Here is a 22,319-nt window from a genome sequence, read left to right on the forward strand (position 1 = left end):
CAATGCCTGCATTCCTGGGATACATTTCCCTTTTATATTTTTAAAATACTGAGCCGCAGCCTCATTCTTGTCTTGCATGCAGCCCATGATCGGTCCCCAATTACTGGCTTTGTTCCCCAAGGCTTTCTGGATGGCTTCCTTAAACTCAGTGCAGGCACGGGTCATATCATTTCAAGATTTGAATGTAACAGAGGCCCAAATGCCGTTTCGGTGTTCTTTTGTAAGGATTTAGGCCCATGATAGATCAGGGCATTTAGCTTTTGTTAAGATATAAAGATTCCTGGGATGTAACGTATAGGTGGCTTAGTTTTTTCCAGAACGTTTAATTTGGGGGTTTGGGTTTTAGATTAGGGAGATTTTTTAGTAAGCCCCTCATTTCCCTTGTGCTGAGAGGAGTGTACTTATCAGTATTATGAGCCAGGCTGTTTTCACCTGTCCCGGACCACCCATTATCTTGATTTTCCCTCTTGTGTGCCAGGTTCCAATTTTGAATTTTTTTTTAAGGTGTTTCCCTTTAATTTTATTTTGTTTTTTATTAGTATCGCTCCTCGAGTCAGGGTCAGTAAAAATACCCTTCTGTTTACTGCAGCATACATTCTGGTGCTCAGTACCTGGCAATGCAGCCGTCGCCTCCAGCGATCCCCACACCCCAAAAACCCTGGCAGTGCAGCCTTCGCCTCCAGTGATCCCTGCACCCAGAAAACTTGGCCACAAACACACACACATATAGTCCTCTTGTCTGTGTGTCCTATACGTGGTTACTATTAAAAAAAAGGGGTGTGAAGGGGTGTCCCAAACCAAGGCGTGCACTAGAGGTCGTAAGTAAAAGGATACTCATCTCTATTCCTGGACGTGAGAAACTCTCTGCGGATTCCCGTTCACACCCTGCTCGCTGAGCCAAAACTGTTAAGCAAAAAGATTCTTTTCCCCAAGAATCAGGCAAGCACAGACAATACTGAAGGGGGTTTATTCATGGTACCGGGAAGACTGACAAGCAGCTTCGAAAATATGGTGCCAATGTGGCCAGTTCTACACATTTTCTTGTTAATGTATTTACATGTATTTATACATATGAAAACAAACATTATTACAAATCAAAATAAAACCCGAAACAAAAATAAAAATGAAAACAATACGTACATATAAAGGTTATCCTATCTGCATCAAACATTTATAACTACCTTGCGGGGGAATGAGGCAGGGTGGGGGTAAAAATAAGTGCTTACAAATATCCAGTGGGCTGTAAAGGGAGGGTTTGTTCTCTTCTAAAAGCTACATTAGTGGGCAAGCATGAACCATATAAGCTTATCAATTGTTCACAGTTGTCAGTGTCCTTGCTACTGAATGCTACTATAGCATTCCTGCTTGTTCTGCTGTTTCTATCTTAGCTGTTAGCGAAATTTTAACTGTTGCCTAACAATATCAATGGGCTCGAGAGCTTAACAGGTGTCAAACAGGGACTGGATGTTTATATGAGTAAACAGAAAATCCAATTACAGTAGTGAGGACTTAGCAACAAAGCTCTTAGAAGGGCTCTAAACCTGGCTAATTTACACTACAATAGATGTCTAATTAGTGGGTCTTGGGGACAAACTCTTCCTGGGAGCAGGTTATCTCACAGCTGCCTATTTCAGGGCTTCTTTCACCTTCTTCTGAACCATGTGGTACTGGGTACTGGATATGAGCCTAGATGGACTACAGGTCTAATCTAGTCTGGCAATGCCTATGTTCCTATCGATGGTGTAAATCCAAGACCATGCTTTAGTTAATCTTCCTTGAGCTCCTGGGAGTCTCTAGACTTGCACTGAGATCAGAACCATGTCTCATTAAATATCATCTACTCTCATGTTTTTTTTTCTTTCAGGAAGGGTATTTCAAAACTCCTTGGACCTCTCCAGTATATTATGTCAGCAGTCAATGACACCGAATTCAGCTCTGCTCTGCTCCTTCTCACCGGGATACCTGAACAGGAAGACTTCCATCTCTGGATCTCTATCCCCTTCTGCTTAGTGTATGTTATTTCAATAGTAGGAAATTCAGTCATTCTGTTTATTATAAAAACAGATCAAAGCCTCCACGAGCCCATGTACATTTTCCTTTCCATGTTGGCCGTCACAGACCTTGCCTTATCCATATCCACCATGCCTACAACCCTGGGTATATTCTTGTTTAACTCTAGGGAGATCAGTCTGGATGCTTGTTTTGCCCAGTTGTTCTTCATTCACTCACTTTCATTCATTGAATCATCGGTACTCCTGTTGATGGCTTTTGATCGATTCGTTGCTATCTGTAACCCACTGAGATATGCTTCTATCTTAACCCTGCCAAGAATTGGAAAGATGGGACTGGTGTTCGTGCTAAGAGGAGTGACCTTAATCTTCCCACTCCCCTTTCTCCTTAAACGGTTCCGATATTGTCGAGCCAATGTCCTCTCACATTGCTACTGCCTGCACCAAGAGGTCATGAAGATGGCTTGTTCGGACATCACAGTCAACTACATCTATGGCTTCTTTCTTAACATCTCCGTGGTGGGGTTAGATTCACTGTTCATCTTCCTCTCATATGTGATGATCCTCAAAACAGTGCTGAAAGTCGCGTCCCGTGCGGAGTGCCTTAGGGCCCTGAACACATGTGTCTCCCACCTCTGTGCTGTCCTGCTCTTCTACACACCACGGATTGGCTTGGCTGTGATACACAGATTTGAGGAGGGCTCTCCTCCATTGCTCAAGGTTCTCCTGGGCTACATCTCTCTGTTTGTCCCACCACTTATGAACCCAATTGTGTACAGCGTGAAAAGCAAACAGCTTCATGCTAGGATAATCAGGGTGTTTGTCAAGTGAAGGGAAAGTTCATCACTTGGCCTCAGGGCCAGTGACATGGGAGATGAAAAACACGGGCCACGGCCACCTATTCTATTCAGGACCTTACATCCGAGATGACATGATCTACTGAACTCCACTCTGTAAAGAGAGGTTCAGATTGGGTATAAGGCCTGGAAAAATGGGAGAGGGGCTGGTGAGGGAGGCTAGCAGACTGGGAGAAGGAGACCAAGGAAGGTAGCAAGGTTTACAATCTGTCTGGAGAGCCAGGGGACCAGTGTGATGTTTGCTCATAAAGAGCCACATCGGTGCCTGCTCCAACCTCAGAATTCCTCTTGATAGAGTCAGTAAAGAGAAGGGATGTGGATGTTGTTCCCCACTGTACCTGACCTGTCACTGTTCCGTCTCTGGTTAAACACCCATGAGCCAGGGAAAAAGGCTATTAAAATTTTTAAAAAATCATTCATCATAGTAATGGGGGATTTCAACTGTCCCCATACTGACTGGGACCATGTCACTTCAGGACGGGATGCCAAGATAAAGTTTCTTGACACCTTAACTGACTGCTTCTTGGAGCAGCTAGTCCTGGGAACCACAAGAAGTTGTGAAGGCCAAGCCTATAACAGGGTTCCAAAAAGAACGAGATAAATTCACAGAGTCTGAAGACAGGATACTGGGTTCGATGGACCTTTGGCCTGACCCAGTGTGGCCTCCGTAGAGGTGGATAATAGCCCTGCCCTGCCTCACAGAGGTGGCGAGAGGATAAATACATTCAAAAAGTTATGTGGCAATGAGAGTCTGACACACAAGAGACCTTGCAAGAGACTCAGGCCCATATTCCCTCCCTGGCCCCTCTGTTTTTGCTGCCCTAGCAATGCAAAGGGGTGGAAATGGTACTCAGCTCCCGCACAGAAGCACGGCTGGCTCCTATCCCAGCCCAGCCCATTCACTGTAGGGTGATCACAGTGAAAAAGCAGCACACATGCAGAAGCCCCACCCCCTCTGTGACCCCCAACCATGCCCCTCTTCTTCCCATTTGAGTCCCCTCTCTCTGCCCTGTCCCTTCCCCCAACACCCCACTGCTGCCACTCCTCTTTACCTGAGACTCCACCTTCTCTTCAGGAGAGAAGCCAGAGCTGGGCCATGGAAAGGGCTGCTCAGGGATCCAGAGCCACTGTGAGGAGCCCCAGACCCTCCTCCTGTCCTTGGCATTAGGCTGAAGGGTCCAAAAGATCCCCCAGCCTGTATCCACAGCCCCCAGTATGCACCGCCTAGGGAAGGTGGAGAGTCTGGCCTCCCTATAGTAGTCTGTGCTCTTAGGGCACCTCTCACCATGGCCTAGCTGCTGCCTAGCGAAGGGGAGGAGGCTTGGTGGAAGTGGAGGAGTAGGAGGAAGCGCCTGGTGCAAAAAGACGAGGCAGGAGGTGGGGCCTCACAGCAGTAGCGAGAGGATAAATACATGGAAGGATGCACAAATACTCTGAGAGCGTAAGATCAGGGCGGTGTCAGGGTTTCAGAGACCAACACCTCTGACCTTTGTCTATAAAAGGCTTCTTACCACAGCCTCCTGTGACAGCTGGCCTCTGGGAAGCTCCATGAATCCACCCCTTGGTGTCTGTGGCAGAGGTGGGGGTGCTTAGGTGTAACAGTGTGGGATAGGATGTGGATTTATGAGGGAGAGTTGGAGCATCATGGGATGGCTGGGAGGTTCAGCAAAGTTACTGGACTTGTGTCTGAGGTGAGATTTGGCGTGTCATGAGGTCTAACTGTCAAGCAACGGATCAACAGACACGGGGCGGGGGGGGATGTCTCATCTTAGACATCTAGCTGGGAGAAAGCCGTCTGAGCACAAAGATCAGCTTCACCATTTGGCCCTGTAACATGGCCATGGCTCAGAGCTATGGTGACTGGGCCCAGGCTCACAGAGGATTCAGCAAAGGCTGCTTCTGCAAGAAAGGGGCAAACAGAGGGGAAGATGCTCTCAGGGACACTGGGAAACTAGGCTGGGTACCAGGAGCTCTTTGGCATCCCAAAAGAACGTAAGTTGGGCCAGTTCTGTTCCTGTATCTCCAGAGCAAACCTGTCTAACTTAGCTTGCAGTGATACATGAGACAGATGAGTGTAAACATATGAGAGCTGCCTGATATTTTTAAATTTCTTAATGCTTTTTTCTGCTTCTTAATAAACCTATTTGTTTTAGGGAGGCTGGGGTGACTGTATCACGCTGGTCACAAGCACCTGAAGGGAAGAAACTGAGGAGTGAAAGCAGACCTCCATGGTGAGAAGCATTTAGCATGGAAGGGACATTGTTCCCAATTCAAAGAATGGAACAACATGAGATTCCCCCAAAGAAGGGAGGGGAAAGGGACCATATATCTTTGTTTTACTGTGACAATACCAGTTCTTCTTGGTGAGCATCTATCCTTGAATGCCTTTGAATATTCAGAATAGCAACTTGTTCAGCTTGCAGCCAAGATAAAGATCCACTCAAGACAATGATTTATAGAGTCAAAAAACTAAAGGCCAGAAGGAGCGAATACATTATCTCGTCCAGAGCTTCTCAAACGGGAAGGGGCAAGACCCCCTTGGGTGGTGCAGAATATCTTCATAGAAAGGGATGTAACAAGCTTTAGTAGAAAAGTCTTTCCTGTGTACATCAGGTGAGATGCTGATTTTTAAAATAGGCTCCAGAACTGACACTGGCAACACAGGCCAACTTCAGTACCAAGCAAATTGGCTGAAACTCATAAAGAACAGAATTATCAGACACATAGATGAACATGATTTGTTGGGTAGACTCAACACAGCTTTTCAAAGGGAAATCCTGCCTCACCAATTGATTATAATTCTTTGAGGGGGGAACAAACATGTGGTCAAAGGTGATCCAGAAAGCCTTTGACAAGTTCCCTCCCCAAAGGCGCTTAAGAAAACAGCACTCATGGGGTAAGAAGGAAGGTTGTCTCCTGGATCAGTAACTGCTTAAAAGATAGGAAACAAAGGGTAGGAATAAATGGTCAGTTTTCAGAATGGAGAGAGGTAAATAGTGGTGTCGCCCAGGGATCTGTACTGGGCCCAGTCCTATTTCAAATATTCATAAATGATCTGGAAAAAGGGGTAAACAGTGAGGTGGCAAAATTGGCAGATGATACAAAACTACTCGAGATAGTTAAGTCTCAGGCAGACCGTGAAGAGCTACTAAAGGATCGCACAAAACTGGGTGACTGGGCAACAAAATGGCAGATGCATTTTAATGTTGCTAAATGCAAAGTAATACACATTGGAAAACATAATCTCAACTACACATCTACAACGATGGGGTCGAAATTAGCTGTTACCACTCAAGAAAGAGATCTTGGAGTCATTGTGGATAGTTCTCTGAAATCATCCAGTCAACAAGCAGCGGCAGTCAAAAAAGCAAACAGAATGTTGGGAATCATCAAGAAAGCGATAGATAATAAGACAGAAAATATCATGTTGCCTCTATATAAATCCATGATATGCTCACACCTTGAATACTGCGTGCAGATGTGGTTGTCCCATATCAAAAAAGATGTATTGGAATTGGAAAAGGTTCAGAAAAGGGCAACAAAAATGATTAGGGGGATAGAACGGCTTCCATATTTAGAGAGATTAATAAGAGTGGGACTTTTCAGCTTGAGGCAACAAAGGGGGGAATATGACAGAGGTCTATAAAATCATGAGTGGTGTGGAGAAAGTAAATAAGGAAAAGTTATTTACTTGTTCCCATGATATAAGAAGTAGGGGCCACCAAATGAAATTAATAGGTAGCAGGTTAAAATCAAACACAAGAAAGTATTTTTTCATTGAATACATTGTCAACCTCTGGACCTCCTTGCAAGAGGGTGTTGTGAAGGCCAATACTATAATAGGGTTCAAAAGGAAGGTAGATAGATTCATGAAAGTTAGGTCCATCAATGGTTATTAACCGGGATGGGCAGGGATGATGTCCCGAGCCTTAGTTTGCCAGAAGCTGGGATTGGGTGACAGGGCATGGATCACTTGATGATGACCTGCCTTTTCATTCCCTTTGGGGCACCTGCCATTGGCCACTGTCAGAGGACAGGATACTGGGCTTGAGGGACATTTGGTCTGACTCACTATGGCCATTCTTATGTTCTTCAACTCATGCTGCGAAAACTGGTAGATGCCAGTTATGTGAATTGTGTTAAGGAAAAGTTAGCACATGTGACTCCATTTTGGTTTGGGGCCCACCATTGTTTAAATGCCAGCACATCATACACCAGGAGGAGTAATTCTTAGATATTGAATCCCTGTGAAAATCCTCCTCCTTGTCTCCAGCCTGCCTTGACTCCCAGTATCTAGTTTTTGTCAGTCTCTAACTCCCTGTCTCTTGGCCTTGATGTGAGGCCTCCCATCCTGATAATAAAAGTTACTGATGCATAGCTTTAGGACCATGCTGTGTAATTAACATACTGGTATAGCACGAGGAATGCACCAAGCAGGGATAGGTGGTAAATAAGACAAGGGTTTGTTTATTGGCTAAGGTTTCCGATGCACGAGGGCAACATGCTTTGCTAAAAAGTGTATAACCTTTGTATAATCTGCATTCAGGGTCCCCTCCTGGCTAGCAGGGGGGCACCACGCTCAAGCGTAATAAACTTAGTGTCTTTTGGGAACTCTGCAGTTGTGGACTTTGTTTCTGTGCCTCAGCCTAGATTCGAACTGTGCGTGTCTTACCAGGTATAATTCGCAGCAGTTGTGTGCGTGTCCTACAAGGTGTAATTCGTAGCACTTGTGTGCATGTCCTACCAGGTGTAATTTGTAGCATTTGTGTGCGTGTCCTACCAGGTGTAATTCGTAGCACTTGTGTGCGTGTCCTACCAGGTATAATTCGCAGCAGTTGTGTGCGTGTCCTACAAGGTGTAATTCGTAACAATTGAAAAAAATCTCCCCTTTACTGGAGGAATCCATGGGGGAAGGATGTAAAACATATATTCCAGGCAAAGTTCCAGGTGGCAGTGGAAGTCCGAGGGCAAAGGGTAAAATAGTTTGTACCTTGGGGAAGTTTAAACCTAAGCTGGTAAAAGTAAGCTTTGGAGGTTTTCATGCAGCTCCCCACATCTGTACCCTGGAGTTCAGAGTGGGGAAGGAACCTTGACAGACTCCAAGATCTCTTTCTTGAGTGGCAACAACTAATTTGGAACCATCATTTTGTATGCATTACTTTGTATTTGTCAAGCAAAAAAAATTTGTTCCCCAGTCACCAAATTTTCTGAGATCCCTTTGTAACTTATCATAAACTACTTTGGAGTTAAGTATATTGAATAATTGTGTCTTGTCTGCAAATTTTGCCTCCTCATTTTTTACCCCTTTTCCCAGATCATTTATGAATATGTGGAACCGCACTGGTCCCAGTACAGATCCCTGTGGGAACATGAACAAACCATGTTCATCCATGTGTCTGATAATTCTGTTCTTTACCATAGTTTCAACCAGTTTGCTTTGTACTGAAGCAAGAATTACAGGCAGGATCACCACCGCAGCCTTTTTTTAAAAAACAGAATCACATTAGCTATGTGGCAGTCCTCTAGTCCAGAGGCTGACTTAAGTGATAGGTTACACGCCACACTTAATTGTTCTGCAATTTGATATTTGAATTCCTGCAGAACTCTTGGGTGAATATCATCTGGTCCTAGTGACTTTTATGTTTAATTTATCAGTTAGTTGTAAAAACTCTGTGATGGGTTGTCCCCCCTGGGGTGCAATCTGGGAGCTGATGGAACTGTTGAGCCCCCTTATCCAGGCAGCTGGGCTGGCCTCTCTCACACTGCTCTGCTGGCTTCTCCAGGCAACGCTGTTACCCAACGCGAGAGCAGGTGATGCCACACACCCAACTAAGCTACCTGAGTGTTTTATTCCTAAACCACTCAAGGACAAACAGGAGACAACAGCCAATTTCCCAGCTCCCCAGCCTAGCACCCTTGGTGGAGCGTACACCCAGATTCAGTAATGGAAACAGAGGCATGTGCATGGCTGGCATGTGCATGGGGGTTGATGGATCCGACTGTGTCATGGAATTTAAAAGCCTGACCAGTTTTTTTTTGCTTAGCTGTGAGTAAGGCTTGGCAGCTGGTTGACATACTGTTTGTGGCCGGTTGCCCAGGGGTACTTGGCTTGAGCATTCAGTCAATGTCCTGTGTTCCCACATACAAAACACATGTGAGATGGGGGAAGGGTGGGGACGGGACCAGGACCAGATTGAAAGGGCAGGGAGGTGCTGCACGGCTTCAATTGGCCATGGTTTTGTCCCTGACTAGGCTTTTGGGCCTTGCGCCTGCAGTTCTTTTGGGTATGCCCGAGACACCCACAATCGTAGCAGGCTAAATTACTTTTTGCTGTTACCACAGAAATGCGAGTAGCCTCTGTCCTTATTTCTTTAGCTTGTTTGGCTTTGCATTTAGAGGCTCACATACAGATGGATTTATAATCAGAGCCTGGGTTCACTTTTAAATTAAGGGCTGTTTGCAGGTGAGAGTTAAAACCTTTCTTTAAGATTTTTAGAAAGACCTGATTCGTTTTCTTTGGGTCTGCAATGCCTGCATTGCTGGGATACATTTCCCTTTTATATTTTTACAATATTGAGCCTCAGGCTCATTCTTGTCTTGTATGCAGCCCACGATCGGTCCCCAATTACTGGCTTTGTTCCCCAAGGCTTTCTGGATGGCTTCCTTAAACTCAGTGCAGGCACGTTTCATATCATATTTAGATTTAAATGTAACAGAGGCCCAAATGCCGTTTCGGTGTTCTTTTGTAGGGATTTTGGCCCATGCGAGATCAGGGCATTTAGCTTTTGTTAAGATATAAAGATTCCTGGGATATAACGAAAAGGTGACTTACTTTTTTCCAGAATATTAAATTTGGGGGGTTGGGCTTTATATTAGGGAGATTTTTTTAGTAAGCCCCTCATTTCTTTTGTGCTGAGAGCAGTGTACTTTTCAGTATTATGAGCCACTCTGTTTTCTCCTGTCCCAGACCACCGATTATCTTGATTTTCCCCCTTGTGTGCCATTTTCCAATTTTGAATTTGTTTTTAAAGGTATTTCCAATTAATTTTATTTTGTTTTTAATCAGTATCGCTCTTTGAGTCAGGGTCAGTAAAAATACCCTTCTGTTGTATGCTTGCAACAATACGACGTGCAGAGGAGTTGTGTGGTTTTTATTAGTTTTGTTTTAGAGCCTTGTTTTTTGCTTTAAACTGACTTAGCTTGCAGTTGCAATCTGCCTTTTGATTTAGCTCTGTTGTAAGAGCCTTTTGGAGTATTTCCAACTTTTGTCATTTTTTTTATATTCACATTCTATCATTACAATCCCCTTCTCTAATTTTTTTTGGTTTGATTAGACCACCACTTGCTGTCCATTGTACTCATGCCCTTATTTCATTTATTTTTTGCTATCGTTTTTAGAAGCTTTTTTATGTTTTCCTTTTATAAAATCAATGAGTCTCCCTCCCACAGAGGGCATTAGTGAGGTTCCCCAGGACCAGTCAATGTGTCTCCTTCCTAGAGGGTATGATTGGGGCACCCTGGGGCATGCCTCATTTTCCCTCCCAGAGAGGGAAACATTGATGCATTCTGGGGCAATTTATACAACATTTTATCCCAGCTTCCTGAAACCCACTTAAGCAGCACTTCAGGGGAGACCAACTGAGCACACCCTTGTACTCAGTTTTACTGCAGCACGCATTCTGGTGCTCAGTACCTGGCAATGCAGCCGTCGCCTCCAGCGATCCCCGCACCCCAAAAACCCTGGCAGTTCAGCCTTCGCCTCCAGTGATCCCTGCACCCAGAAAACTTGGCCACAAAAAAACGCACATTCAGTCCTCTTGTCTGTGTGTCCTATACGTGGTTCCTATTAAAAAAAAAGAGGTGTGAAGGGGTGTCCCAAACCAAGGCGTGCACTAGAGGTCATAAGTAAAAGGATACTCATCTCTATTCCTGGATGTGAGAAACTCTCTGCGGATTCCCGATCACACCCTGCTCGCTGAGCCAAAACTGTTAAGCAAAAAGATTCTTTTCCCCAAGAATCAGGCAAGCACAGACAATACTGAAGGGGGTTTATTCATGGTACCGGGAAGACTGACAAGCAGCTTTGAAAATATGGTGCCATTGTGGCCAGTTCTACACATTTTCTTGTTAATGTATTTACATGTATTTATACATATGAAAACAAACATTATTACAAATCAAAATAAAACCCGAAACAAAAATACAAATGAAAACAATACGTACATATAAAGGTTATCCTATCTGCATCAAACATTTATAACTACCTTGCGGGGGAAGGAGGCAGGGTGGGGATAAAAATAAGTGCTTACAAATATCCGGTGGGCTGTAAAGGGAAGGTTTGTTCTGTTCTAAAAGCTAAATTAGTGGACAACCATTAACCATATAAGCTTATCAATTGTTCACAATTGTCAGTGTCCTTGCTACTGAATGCTATTATAGCATTCCTGCTTGTTCTGCTGTTTCTATCTTAGCTGTTCGTTAAATTTTAACTGTTGCCTAACAATATAAATGGGCTCGAGAGCTTAACAGGTGTCAAACAGGGACCGGATGTTTATATGGGTAAACGGAAAATCCAAGTACAGTAGTGAGGACTTAACAAAAAAGTTCTTAGAAGGGCTCTAAACCTGCCTAATTTATACTACAATATATATCTAATTAGTGGGTCTTGGGGAAAAACTCTCCTTGGGAGCAGGTTATCTCACAGCTGCCTATTTCAGGGCTTCTTTCACCTTCTTCTGAACCATGTGGTACTGGGCACTGCATATGAACCTAGAGGGACTACAGGTCTGATCTAGTCTGGCAATGCCTATGTTCCTATCGATGGTGTAAATCCAAGACCATGCTTTAGCTAATCTTCCTTGAGCTCCTGGGAGTCTCTAGACTTGCACTGAGATCAGAACCATGTCTCATTAAATATCATCTACTCTCATGTTTTTTTTTCTTTCAGGAAGGGTATTTCAAAACTCCTTGGACCTCTCCAGTATATTATGTCAGCTGTCAATGACACCAAATTCAGCTCTGCTCCGCTTCTTCTCACTGGGATACCTGGACAGGAAGACTTCCATCTCTGGATCTCTATCCCCTTCTGCTTAGTGTATGTTATTTCAATAGTAGGAAATTCAGTCATTCTGTTCATTATAAAAACAGATCAAAGCCTCCACGAGCCCATGTACATTTTCCTTTCCATGTTGGCCGTCACAGACCTTGCCTTATCCATATCCACCATGCCTACAACCCTGGGTATATTCTTGTTTAACTCTAGGGAGATCAGCCTGGATGCTTGTTTTGCCCAGCTGTTCTTCATTCACTCACTTTCAATCATTGAATCATCGATACTCCTGTTGATGGCTTTTGATCGATTCGTTGCTATCTGTAACCCACTGAGATATGCTTCTATCTTAACCCTGCCAAGAATTGGAAAGATGGGACTGGTGTTCGTGCTAAGAGGGGTGTCTGTAGTCTTCCCACTCCCCTTTCTCCTTAAACGGTTCCGATATTGTCGAGCCAATGTCTTCTCCCATTGCTACTGCCTGCACCAAGAGGTCATGAAGATGGCTTGTTCGGACATTACAGTCAACTACATCTATGGCTTCTTTCTTAACATCTCTGTGGTGGGGTTAGATTCACTGTTCATCTTCCTCTCATATGTGATGATCCTCAAAACCGTGCTGAAAGTCGCGTCCCGTGCGGAGTGCCTTAGGGCCCTGAACACATGTGTCTCCCACCTCTGTGCTGTCCTGCTTTTCTACACACCACGGATTGGCTTGTCTGTGATACACAGATTTGAGGAGGGCTCTCCTCCATTGCTCAAGGTTCTCCTGGGCTACATCTCTCTGTTTGTCCCACCACTTATGAACCCAATTGTGTACAGCGTGAAAAGCAAACAGCTTCGTGCTAGGATAATCAGGGTGTTTGTCAAGTGAAGGGTCAGTTCATCACTTGGCTCCAGGGCCAGTGACATGGGAGATGAAAAACACAGGCCACGGCCACCTATTTTATTCAGAACTTTACATCCGAGATGACATGATCTACTGAACTCCACTCTGTAAAGAGAGGTTCAGATTGGGCATAAGGCCTGGAAGAATGGGAGAGGGGCTGGTGAGGGAGGCTAGCAGACTGGGGGAAGGAGACCAAGGTAGGTAGCAGCGTTTACAATCTGTCTGTGTTCATGGAGAGCCAGGGGACCAGTGTGATGTTTGCTCATAAAGAGCCGTATCGGTGGCTGCTCCAACCTCAGAATTCCTCTTGAAGGAGTCAGTAAAGAGAAGGGACATGGAGGTTGTTCCCCACTGTACCTGGCCTGTCCCTGTCCCGTCTCTGGTTAAACACCCATGAGCCAGGGAAAAAGCTGAGGAATGTTCTGCAGTTCCAGTCCTCGCCTTTCCTGAGTTCTCTGGGTACCGCGTGATCCAACAGCTGAGTTCAGGGGCTATTCAAGTGACACAGTCACCCCCCTTTCCCTCTGCCCTCAGCCAGGTGCATGTGTCTGAGTCGTGTCAGAGACATGGTTAAAGCAGGAGCCCCAGGAGCAGTCAGTTAGGCAGCTCCTCTCCCATTGATGACAGCGCACTGCACACCTGATGATCCACCCCCATCTGACTGTAATGCAAATATAAAGAAAGTGGACCATCAAATGAAGGAAAAATCCTCAATGAAGCAAACTGCACCATAGAATCTCTATGAGTGGAAATTCCATGCTCTAATGTTAAGAATACAGTGGTAGGGATATATTACTGACCACCTACCCAGGATGGTGATAGTGACTGTGAAATGCTCAGGGCGAATAGAGAGGCTATTAAAATTTTAAAAAATCATTAATGATAATAATGGGGGATTTCAGCGGTCCCCATACTGACTGGGTACATGTAACTTCAGGATGCAGAGATAAAGTTTCTTGACATCTTAACTGACTGCTTCTTGGAGCAGCTAGTCCCAGAACCCACAAGATGTTGTGAAGGCCAAGTCTATAACAGGGTTCAAAAAAGAACTAGATAAATTCACGGAGGAAAGGCCCCTCAAAGGCTATTAGCCAGGATGGGCAGGGATGGTGTTCGTAGACTTTGTTTGCCAGAAGCTTGGAATGGGTAACAGGGGTGGAACTCCTGATGTTTGCCTGTTCTGTTCATTCCTTCTGGGGCACCTGGCACTGGCCACTGTCTGAAGACAGGATACTGGGTTCGATGGACCTTTGGTCTGACCCAGTGTGACCTCCGTAGAGGTGGATAATAGCCCTGCCCTGCCTCACAGAGGTGGTGAGAGGATAAATACATTCAAAAAGTTATGTGTGAATGTGGATCTGACACACAAGAGACCTTGCAAGAGACTCAGACCCAGATTCCCTCCCTGGCCCTCTGTTTGTGCAGCCCTAGCAATGCAAAGGGGTGAAAATGGTACTCAGCTCCCGCACAGAAGCACGGCTGGCTCCTATCCCAGCCCAGCCCATTCACTGTAGGGTGACCACCTTCTCCAAAGGAAAAAGCGGGACACATGTAGAAGCCCCACCCCCTCTGTAACCCCCAACTATGCCCCTCTTCTTCTCATTTGAGGCCTCTCTCTCTGCCCTGTCCCTTCCCCCAACACCCCACTTCTGACACTCCTCTTTACCTGAGACTCCACCCTCTCTTCAGGAGAGAAGCCAGAGCTGGGCCATGGAAAGGGCTGCTCAGCGATCCAGAGTGACGATAAGGTGGATAGAAAACTGGCTAGATTGTCAGGCTCAATGGGTAGTGGTCAATGGTTCCATATCTAGTTGGCAGCCAGTATCAAGTGGAGTGCCCCAAGGGTCAGTCCTGGGGTCTGTTTTGTTCAATATCTTCATTAATGATCTGGAGGATGGTGTGGAGGAGTAATGGTCTCAAATTGCAGTGGGGGAGGTTTAGGTTGGATATTAGGAAAAACGTTTTCACTAGGAGCATGGTGAAACACTGGAATGCGTTGCCTAGGGAGGTGGTGGAATCTCCTTCCTTAGACGTTTTTAAGGTCAGGCTTGACAAAGCCCTGGCTGGGATGATTTAGTTGGGGATTGGTCCTGCTCTGAGCAGGGGGTTGGACTAGATGACCTCCTGAGGTCCCTTCCAACCCTGATATTCTATGATTCCAGGCTCGTCCATTGACTCCCTTGTGACCTTGGGCAACTCACTTTGTGCCTCAGCAATATGTGTTTTATTACGGATCAATGTAGAGGTTTACATCTAGGAACAAGGGATGGAGGCCATCTTTACTGGATGGTGGACCCAATGCTGGAAAACAGTGAGTCTGAAAAAGACTGGGGGCGTGGCAGAAACACCTGAACATTAGCTCCCAGAGTGGTGTTATGGCTGAAAAAGCAGGGGCAATCTGTGATGTAGAACCAGGAGAATCTCAGTAGGAGCAGAGAGGTTATTTTAAATCTGATTTTGGCATTGGTGAGACCAGTGCTGGAATCCTGTGACTAACTCTCGTGTCTAGAGTTTTGAGAAATTGGAGCGAGTTCAGGGATGAGCCCATGGGAATGATTCAAGGATTATAAAACCTGCTTTAGAGTGATAGACTCCAGGATCTTAACCGATTTAGCATAACAATGAAAAGGTTCAGGGGTGACTTGATCACAGTCTGCAATTACCTGAATGAGGAACGAAAGTTTAACAATGGGCCCTTCAATCTAGCAGAGAAAGTTATAAGAGGATCCAATGGCTGGAAGCTGAAGCGAAACACATTCAGACTGGAACTAAGGTGGTTTTTTTTTAACAATAACCATAATTAACTATTGGAACAAGTTACCAAGGGCCGTGGTAGATTCTCCATGTTTGACAATTGTTAATCGCGACAGGATTTTGTTCTAACAGCTCTGCCCTACGTCAGGCCAGGTCTCTGCCCTGTGCTATAGAGTGATAGGTGATCACAGTGGTGCCTTCTGGTCTTGGGATCTGCCCCATGTTGTTAATAGCACTGCCCTACTGCTCGGGGTGGTGTACTGATAACTATGTTACAGATTGTGCTGTGCTCAAACTATGCAATAGTTGGGGACATGGGAATCCCCTGTTGCCCATTAAGTAGCAGCTAAGTAGTTGCACCGTATGTAGGAAAACAGTTTGATTGCTCAGATCTCCAGTATGAAACGGGAGAAAAGCCTGTTGAGAGTCTTCTTTAGAGGCAAAAGCAACAAGGGTGATGTTGTGCTGTGTGTCTGCTATAAACCACCAGGCCAGGAGGAGGAGGTAGACAAGGGCTTTTTTTTGGACACCTAACAGAAGTTTCCAGATCACAGGCCCTGGTTTTCATGGGGGACTTCAATCACCTGACATCTGCTGGGAGAACAATAAAAGAGTGTACAGACAATCCAGGAAGTTCTTGGAGAGTGTTGAGGAAAACTTCCGAGAGCAAGTGCTGCAGGAACCAACTAGGGGCCATGCTCCTCTTGACCTGCTGCTCACAAACAGGGAAGAAATGGTAGGGGAAGTAGAATTGGATGACAACCTGGGCAGTAGTGACCATGAGATGGTTGCATTCAGGATCCTGACAAAAGGAAGAAAGGAGAGCAGCAGAACATGGACCCTGGATTTCAGAAAAGCAGACTTTGTCTCCCATAGGGAACTGATGGGCAGGATCCCCTGGGAGGCTAATATGAGGGGTGAAAGGAGTCCAGGAGACCTGACTGTATTTTAAGGAAGCAGAAACAAACCATCCTGATGTTCAGAAAGAACAGGAAGTATGGCAGGCGACCAGCTTGGCTTAACAGAAAAACCTTTGGTGAGCAAAAACAATAAAAGGAAGTTTACAAGAAGTGGAAATTCGGGCAGATGACTAGGGAGGAGTATAAAAATATTGCTTGAGCATGCAGGGGTGTAATTAGGAAGGACAAAGCACAACTGGATTTGCAGCTAGCAAGGGATGTGAAGGGTAGCAAGAAGGCTTTCTACAGGTATGATAGCAACAAGGTCAGGGAAAGTGTGGTACCCTTACTGAATGGGGGAGGCAACCTAGTGACAGAGGATGTGGAAAAAGCTGAAGTACTCAATGCTTTTTTTTGCCTCGATCTTCACAGACAAGGTCAGCTCCCAGACTGCTCCACAGGGCAGCACAGAATGGGGAGGAGGTGAGCAGCCTTCAGTGGTGAAAGAACAAGTTAAGGACTATTTAGAAAAGCTGGACATGCACAAGTCTATTGGTCCAGATCTAATGTATTTGAGGGTGCTGAGGGAGTTGGCTGAGGAGATTCCAGAACATTGGACATTATCTTTGAAAACTTGTGGTGATCAGGAGAGGTCCCAGATGATTGTAAAAGAAAATGTAGTGACCATATTTAAAAAAGGGGAAAAAGAGAACCCTGGGAATTACAGACCGGTCAGTCTCACTTCAGCCCCTGATATAATCATGGAGCAGATCCTCAAGGAGTCCATTTTGAAGCACTTGGAGGAGAGGAAGGTAATCAGGAACAGTCAACATGTATTCACCAAGTGCAAGTCATGTATGACCTATCTCATTGCCTTCTATATTGAGATACCTTGCTCTGTGAATATGGCGAAAGCGATGGACTTGATATATCTTAACTTTAGCAAAGCTATTGATATGGACTCCTACAGTATTCTTGCCAGCAAGTTAAAGAAGTATGGATTATACGGTGGATAGAAAGCTGGCTAGAACTAGGAGCGGAGCTCTTGTTTACCTGCTGCTCACAAACCGGGAAGGGTTTAAAACAGATAAAAGAAAGTACTTCTTCACACAACACACAGCCTGTGGTACTCATTGCCAAGAGATGCTGTGAAGGCCAAAACTATAAGTGATCCAAATAGAATTAGGTAAATTCCTGGAGGACTGGTCCATCAGCAGCTGTTAGCCAAGATGGTCAGGGGTGCAGGCAAATACTCTCAATGTCTCTAAACCTCTGATGGTCAGTGGCTCCCTCTGTTAAAGAGCTAGCATGGCCCCACCCAGTCAGAAATCCAGGGGTTGCTCTGTGCGGGAGGCTGATGGGGGGGGGGCTAGTGCTGCCACCTAGGGGTGTGTTCCTGTAACATGAGTGATCAAGGCCCATGCTTGGAGCTAGAGCTGGGCTGGAAAACAGAGAGGGTTTTTTTTGCCCATGATAAATTTTGATCTACATTGAAATGTTTCCTTTTTCATCCATTTTTTTAATATTATTTTTCTCTGAGTGCTCAGTTGCCATGATGCTGCCCAGCTGCAGCTCCCTGGATCCCAGACTTCTCATCTCTGTGCAACCCCCTCTACCCTGTACAGTGGATCACTGACATCAATGCATAACTTGGGGATCCCTGGACCCTTGCTCTCCCTTTTCATTGCTCAGGGAGAAGGGAAGGGACCTCCTGTCCTGGAGTGATCGGAAGGAAATTTCCATGTGGAAAGCCTTGTGGAATCTCCCTTCCCCGGCCTGCACCCTGGGTTTGTAATGCAGGAAAGGGGGCTGCTGGGAAGAAATCTGGTCCTATATTGTTTTTATTTCAGCAAGACACAGCTCTGACAGCATCAGCATAACCACTTGGCCTCCCCTGAGGGAGCCATGTGACTAATCAGAAACATACGAACAGTGACGACAAGCGTGGATTCCAAAAATAGAGCCTGTAGGAGGACTGGCGCTGCAGTCCAGGTGGGCAGCATCACCACATCCCCTGTGATTTGGCCTCCTGCAGTTTGCCATTCACCATGACGGGGGTTAAAGCTGATGCATGCTAAGCCAAGCAGCTGAGGTTCCCCGATGGCCACGTGGCCCCCAAGGAAATGTACAAGGAGGCTTCATAAAGACAGTTGCCTCTGTATCTGAACAGATACTGCCTACTGCCCGTGCAACCTCTCCGATGGCTCTTTGTCCTTTACCGTGAAGACCTCTGATGTCAGCGACTCCCCTTCTGGCAGGAACTGGGTATGTTGGCAGGTTTCTCTATCTTCACAATGCGAATTGAAGGGGAAAGGCGTCAATCTCTTTCCATTTGCAGCTGTTCTGGCAGTGGCAGAGGACTCAGCGGGGCTATCAGGGTGACTCAGTGACGGGGCTGGAGGCAGGCTGAACTAGATGACTTAGGAACCCCTCCCCTGTGTCTCCTCCATGGTGGGTTAATCAAGCTACACAGAAATCTGACATTCAAAGTGTTAAAACCCCAATGCCCTGAGTCAGGTTTTCTCAAGGGGTCCCATTTCTAGAGGTGCCATGTGCTCTGGGGCCGACCCTGCCAGGGGCTGAGTGAGAGGAGACCACACGGAATATCAATGACTAGTTCCCAAATCTCCTTGGGTTTATTTACTCCTGGAAAGTTAATCATCAAATGCATTTTCAATGTCATGAGACAACAGAACTGCTGGTCCGTGTTTCAGCAAAGAGTAGAGCTGAGGTGCAGGAAAGGGAAGTGCAGTAGTGATTGCATGTAATTTAAACCCAACACCTGTTACATGAGCATGGGTGAAGTAACTTGCACGTTCACCTGGATATAAGTCCAAAACTAGTGTTTGCATTATTCACCCTTTTGTGACACCAACCCTTCCCATGCCCTGCTGAAGTAACTGTCTGTTGGCTTGTAACTTACCAGATATCTACAGACTGTTGCACGGGGAGAGGATGCAGGTCCTGTGAGGATGATCTATATCTCTAGATTCTGTCAACACTGGACAGGCAAAGCCTGGAGAGATTCTTGGGGGTCAGAGTGTATCACTGGGAGAATTTGGTGAAGGAAAGTTAATGGAGCCCTGTTCGGATAGCATTTACACATGTAAATCTGGAGTGATGTGCTTGGAGCCAATTTTATTGAATTCAGAATGTGGTCCTAAAATGTATCCCATATGCTGCAAAGAGGCAGTGGCATAATTTGGATTCTCAGGAGTGGGGGAAATAAACAACAAGGCAATGAAACGTTTATAAATAGTTTCAATTCAGGACAGATAAATGTAATGACCATTTTCACCATGCAATTGCAATGTGTTTCTACACGTCATGATTCAATGGGCCAAATGCAGAAGTGGAAGTCCAAAAAGTGAGTCTGTGTGAAGGTCACAATTGTAAAATCACATAGTGCTTAAGTAAGCTGCAGAACTCCCAGCCACAAGATATCAATGGGGCCATGACCTTAGAAGCTTTCAAAGAGGGACTGGATGTGTTTATGGGTAACCAGAAAATCCAATTACCGTAGTGAGGATTACTTTAAAAGTATTGGAAGGGCTCTAAACCTTTCTGATTTACACTACAAAATATGGCTAACTAGTGGGTGTCAGGGGAAAACTTGTTCTGGGAGCAGGTTTTTTCAGAGCTGTCTATTGCAGGGCTTCTTCAACTTTCCTCTGAATCATCAATAAGGACAAATGCAAAGTACTCCATATAGGAAGGAACAATCAGATGCACATAGAGAATGGGAAATGACTGCCTAGGAAGGAGTACTGCAGAAAGGGATCTGGGGGTCCTAGTGAACCACAAGGTAAATATGAGTCAACAGTGTAACATTGTTGCAAAAAAAGCAAACATCATTCTGGGATGTATTAGTAGGAGTGTTCTAAGCAAGACATGAAAAGTAATTCTTCCACTCTACTCTGCACTGATTAAGCCTCAACTGGAGTATTGTGTCCTGTTCTGGGCACCACATTTCAGGAAAGATATGGACAAGTTGGAGAGAGTCCAGAGAAAAGCAAAAAGGATGATTAGGGGTCTGGAAAATATGACCTATGAGGGAAGATTGAAAGAAGTGGGTCTGTTTAGTCTGAAAAAGAGAAGACTGAGCGGGGACATAATAACAGTTTTCAACTTCCTAAAAGGTGGTTACAAGGAGGAGGGAGAAAAATGTCTCTCTTTAAACTCTGATGATAGGACAAGAAGGAATGGACTTAAATTGCAGCAAGGGAGGCTTAGGTTGGAGATTAGGAAAATATTCCTAACTGTCAGGTTGGTTAGGCACTGGAATAAATTGCCTAGGGAGGTTGTGGAATCTCCATCATTGGAGATTTTTAAGAGTAGGTTAGACAAACACCTGTCAGGGATGGTCTAGATGGTAATGGTCCTGGCATGCATGCAGAGGACTGGACTTGATGACCCCTCGAGGTCCCTTCCAGTTCTATGATTCTAAAATCTGGAACTGGCCACTGGGCTAGATGGATTAAAGGCCTGATCCAGTCTGGCAGCACCTGTTTTCCTGTTTGTGGTGTAAATCCAGACTATGTTTTTGCTGATTCTCCTTGAACTCCTGGGAGTCTCTAGACTTGCACTGAGAAAAGAAAAATGTCTCATTAAATATCATCTAGTCTCCTGTTCTTTTTCCTTTCAGGAAGGAGAGTTCAAAACTCCTGGGACCTTCCAAGTCCATGATGTCAGCTGTAAATGACACCAAATTCAACTCTGCAGTGTTCCTTCTCACCGCAATACCTGGGCAGGAAGACATCCATCTCTGGATCTCTATCGCTTTCTGCTTAATGTATGCTATTTCATTAGTAGGAAATTTAGTCATTCTGTTCATTATAAAAACAGATCCAAGCCTCCATGAGCCTATGTACATTTTCCTTTCCATGTTGGCTGTCACAGACCTTGGCTTATCAATAGCCACCATACCGACAATACTGGGCATATTGTGGTTTAACTCTAGGGAGATCAGTTTCAATGCTTGCTTAGCGCAGCTGTTCTTCATCCACTCGCTTTCATTCATTGAATCCTCTGTGCTCCTGTCTATGGCCTTTGACCGCTTTGTTGCAATTCGTGACCCTCTGAGATATGCTTCTATCTTAACCCCACCTAGAATAGCCAAGATTGGACTGGTGTTTGTGATAAGAGGAGTGGCCTTAATATTCCCACTCCCCTTTCTCCTGAAACAGTTCCAATACTGTCGAGCCAATGTCCTCTCCCATTCCTACTGCCTGCACCAGGATGTCATGAAGATGGCTTGTTCAGACATCACGGTCAACAGCATCTATGGCTTGTTCATAATAATCTCCACAGTGGGTTTGGACTCACTACTTATCCTCCTATCTTATGTGATGATCCTCAAGACAGTGCTAAGCATTGCATCCCACGTGGAGCGTGTCAGGGCCCTGAACACCTGCGTCTCCCACCTCTGTGCTGTCTTGCTCTTCTATACGCCAATGATTGGCCTGTCTGTGATACACAGATTTGGGAAGGGCTCCTCTCCCTTGCCTCAGATTTTCCTGGGTTACATCTACTTGCTGGCCCCGCCCCTGATGAATCCAATTGTGTACAGTGTGAAAAGCAGACATCTTCGTGCGAGAATAATCAGGGTGTTCATCAAGTGAAGGTTCAGTTGACCACCAGGCTCCAGCACTGGAGACACAGGAGACAAAAATCACAGGCTGCCTATTCCATCCTGGACCCTTACACCTGAGATGACATGCGTTACTGATCTTCTCTCTATATACAGAGGTTCAGACAAGGTCTAAGGCCTGTGGCCAGCAGAGAGGCTCTGATGTTGGAGGACAGGGCACTGGGGGAAGGAGGCCAAGCCAGGCAGCAGCGTTTACCAAGTGATTCTGTGCA

The 22,319-nt window shown here is 45.5% G+C and overlaps 3 protein-coding genes across 3 annotated transcripts; all 3 read left to right on the forward strand.

Annotated features, from left to right (window-relative positions):
- The first annotated feature begins 1,904 nt into the window (after positions 1-1,904).
- LOC140895841 (olfactory receptor 51G2-like) lies at positions 1,905-2,840 on the forward strand. Its single transcript, XM_073306632.2, has one exon. It carries the CDS (start codon positions 1,905-1,907, stop codon positions 2,838-2,840), a length of 936 nt encoding a protein of 311 aa, XP_073162733.2.
- A 9,013-nt stretch (positions 2,841-11,853) lies between these two features.
- LOC140895816 (olfactory receptor 51G2-like) lies at positions 11,854-12,789 on the forward strand. Its single transcript, XM_073306487.2, has one exon. It carries the CDS (start codon positions 11,854-11,856, stop codon positions 12,787-12,789), a length of 936 nt encoding a protein of 311 aa, XP_073162588.2.
- Positions 12,790-21,139: 8,350 nt separating this feature from the next.
- LOC140895925 (olfactory receptor 51G2) lies at positions 21,140-22,078 on the forward strand. The gene has a single exon (XM_073306902.1). It carries the CDS (start codon positions 21,140-21,142, stop codon positions 22,076-22,078), a length of 939 nt encoding a protein of 312 aa, XP_073163003.1.
- Positions 22,079-22,319: the final 241 nt, after the last annotated feature.

This window comes from Lepidochelys kempii, chromosome 1 (genome assembly GCF_965140285.1).
Source record: "Lepidochelys kempii isolate rLepKem1 chromosome 1, rLepKem1.hap1, whole genome shotgun sequence".
Lineage (NCBI taxonomy): Eukaryota > Metazoa > Chordata > Testudines > Cheloniidae > Lepidochelys > Lepidochelys kempii.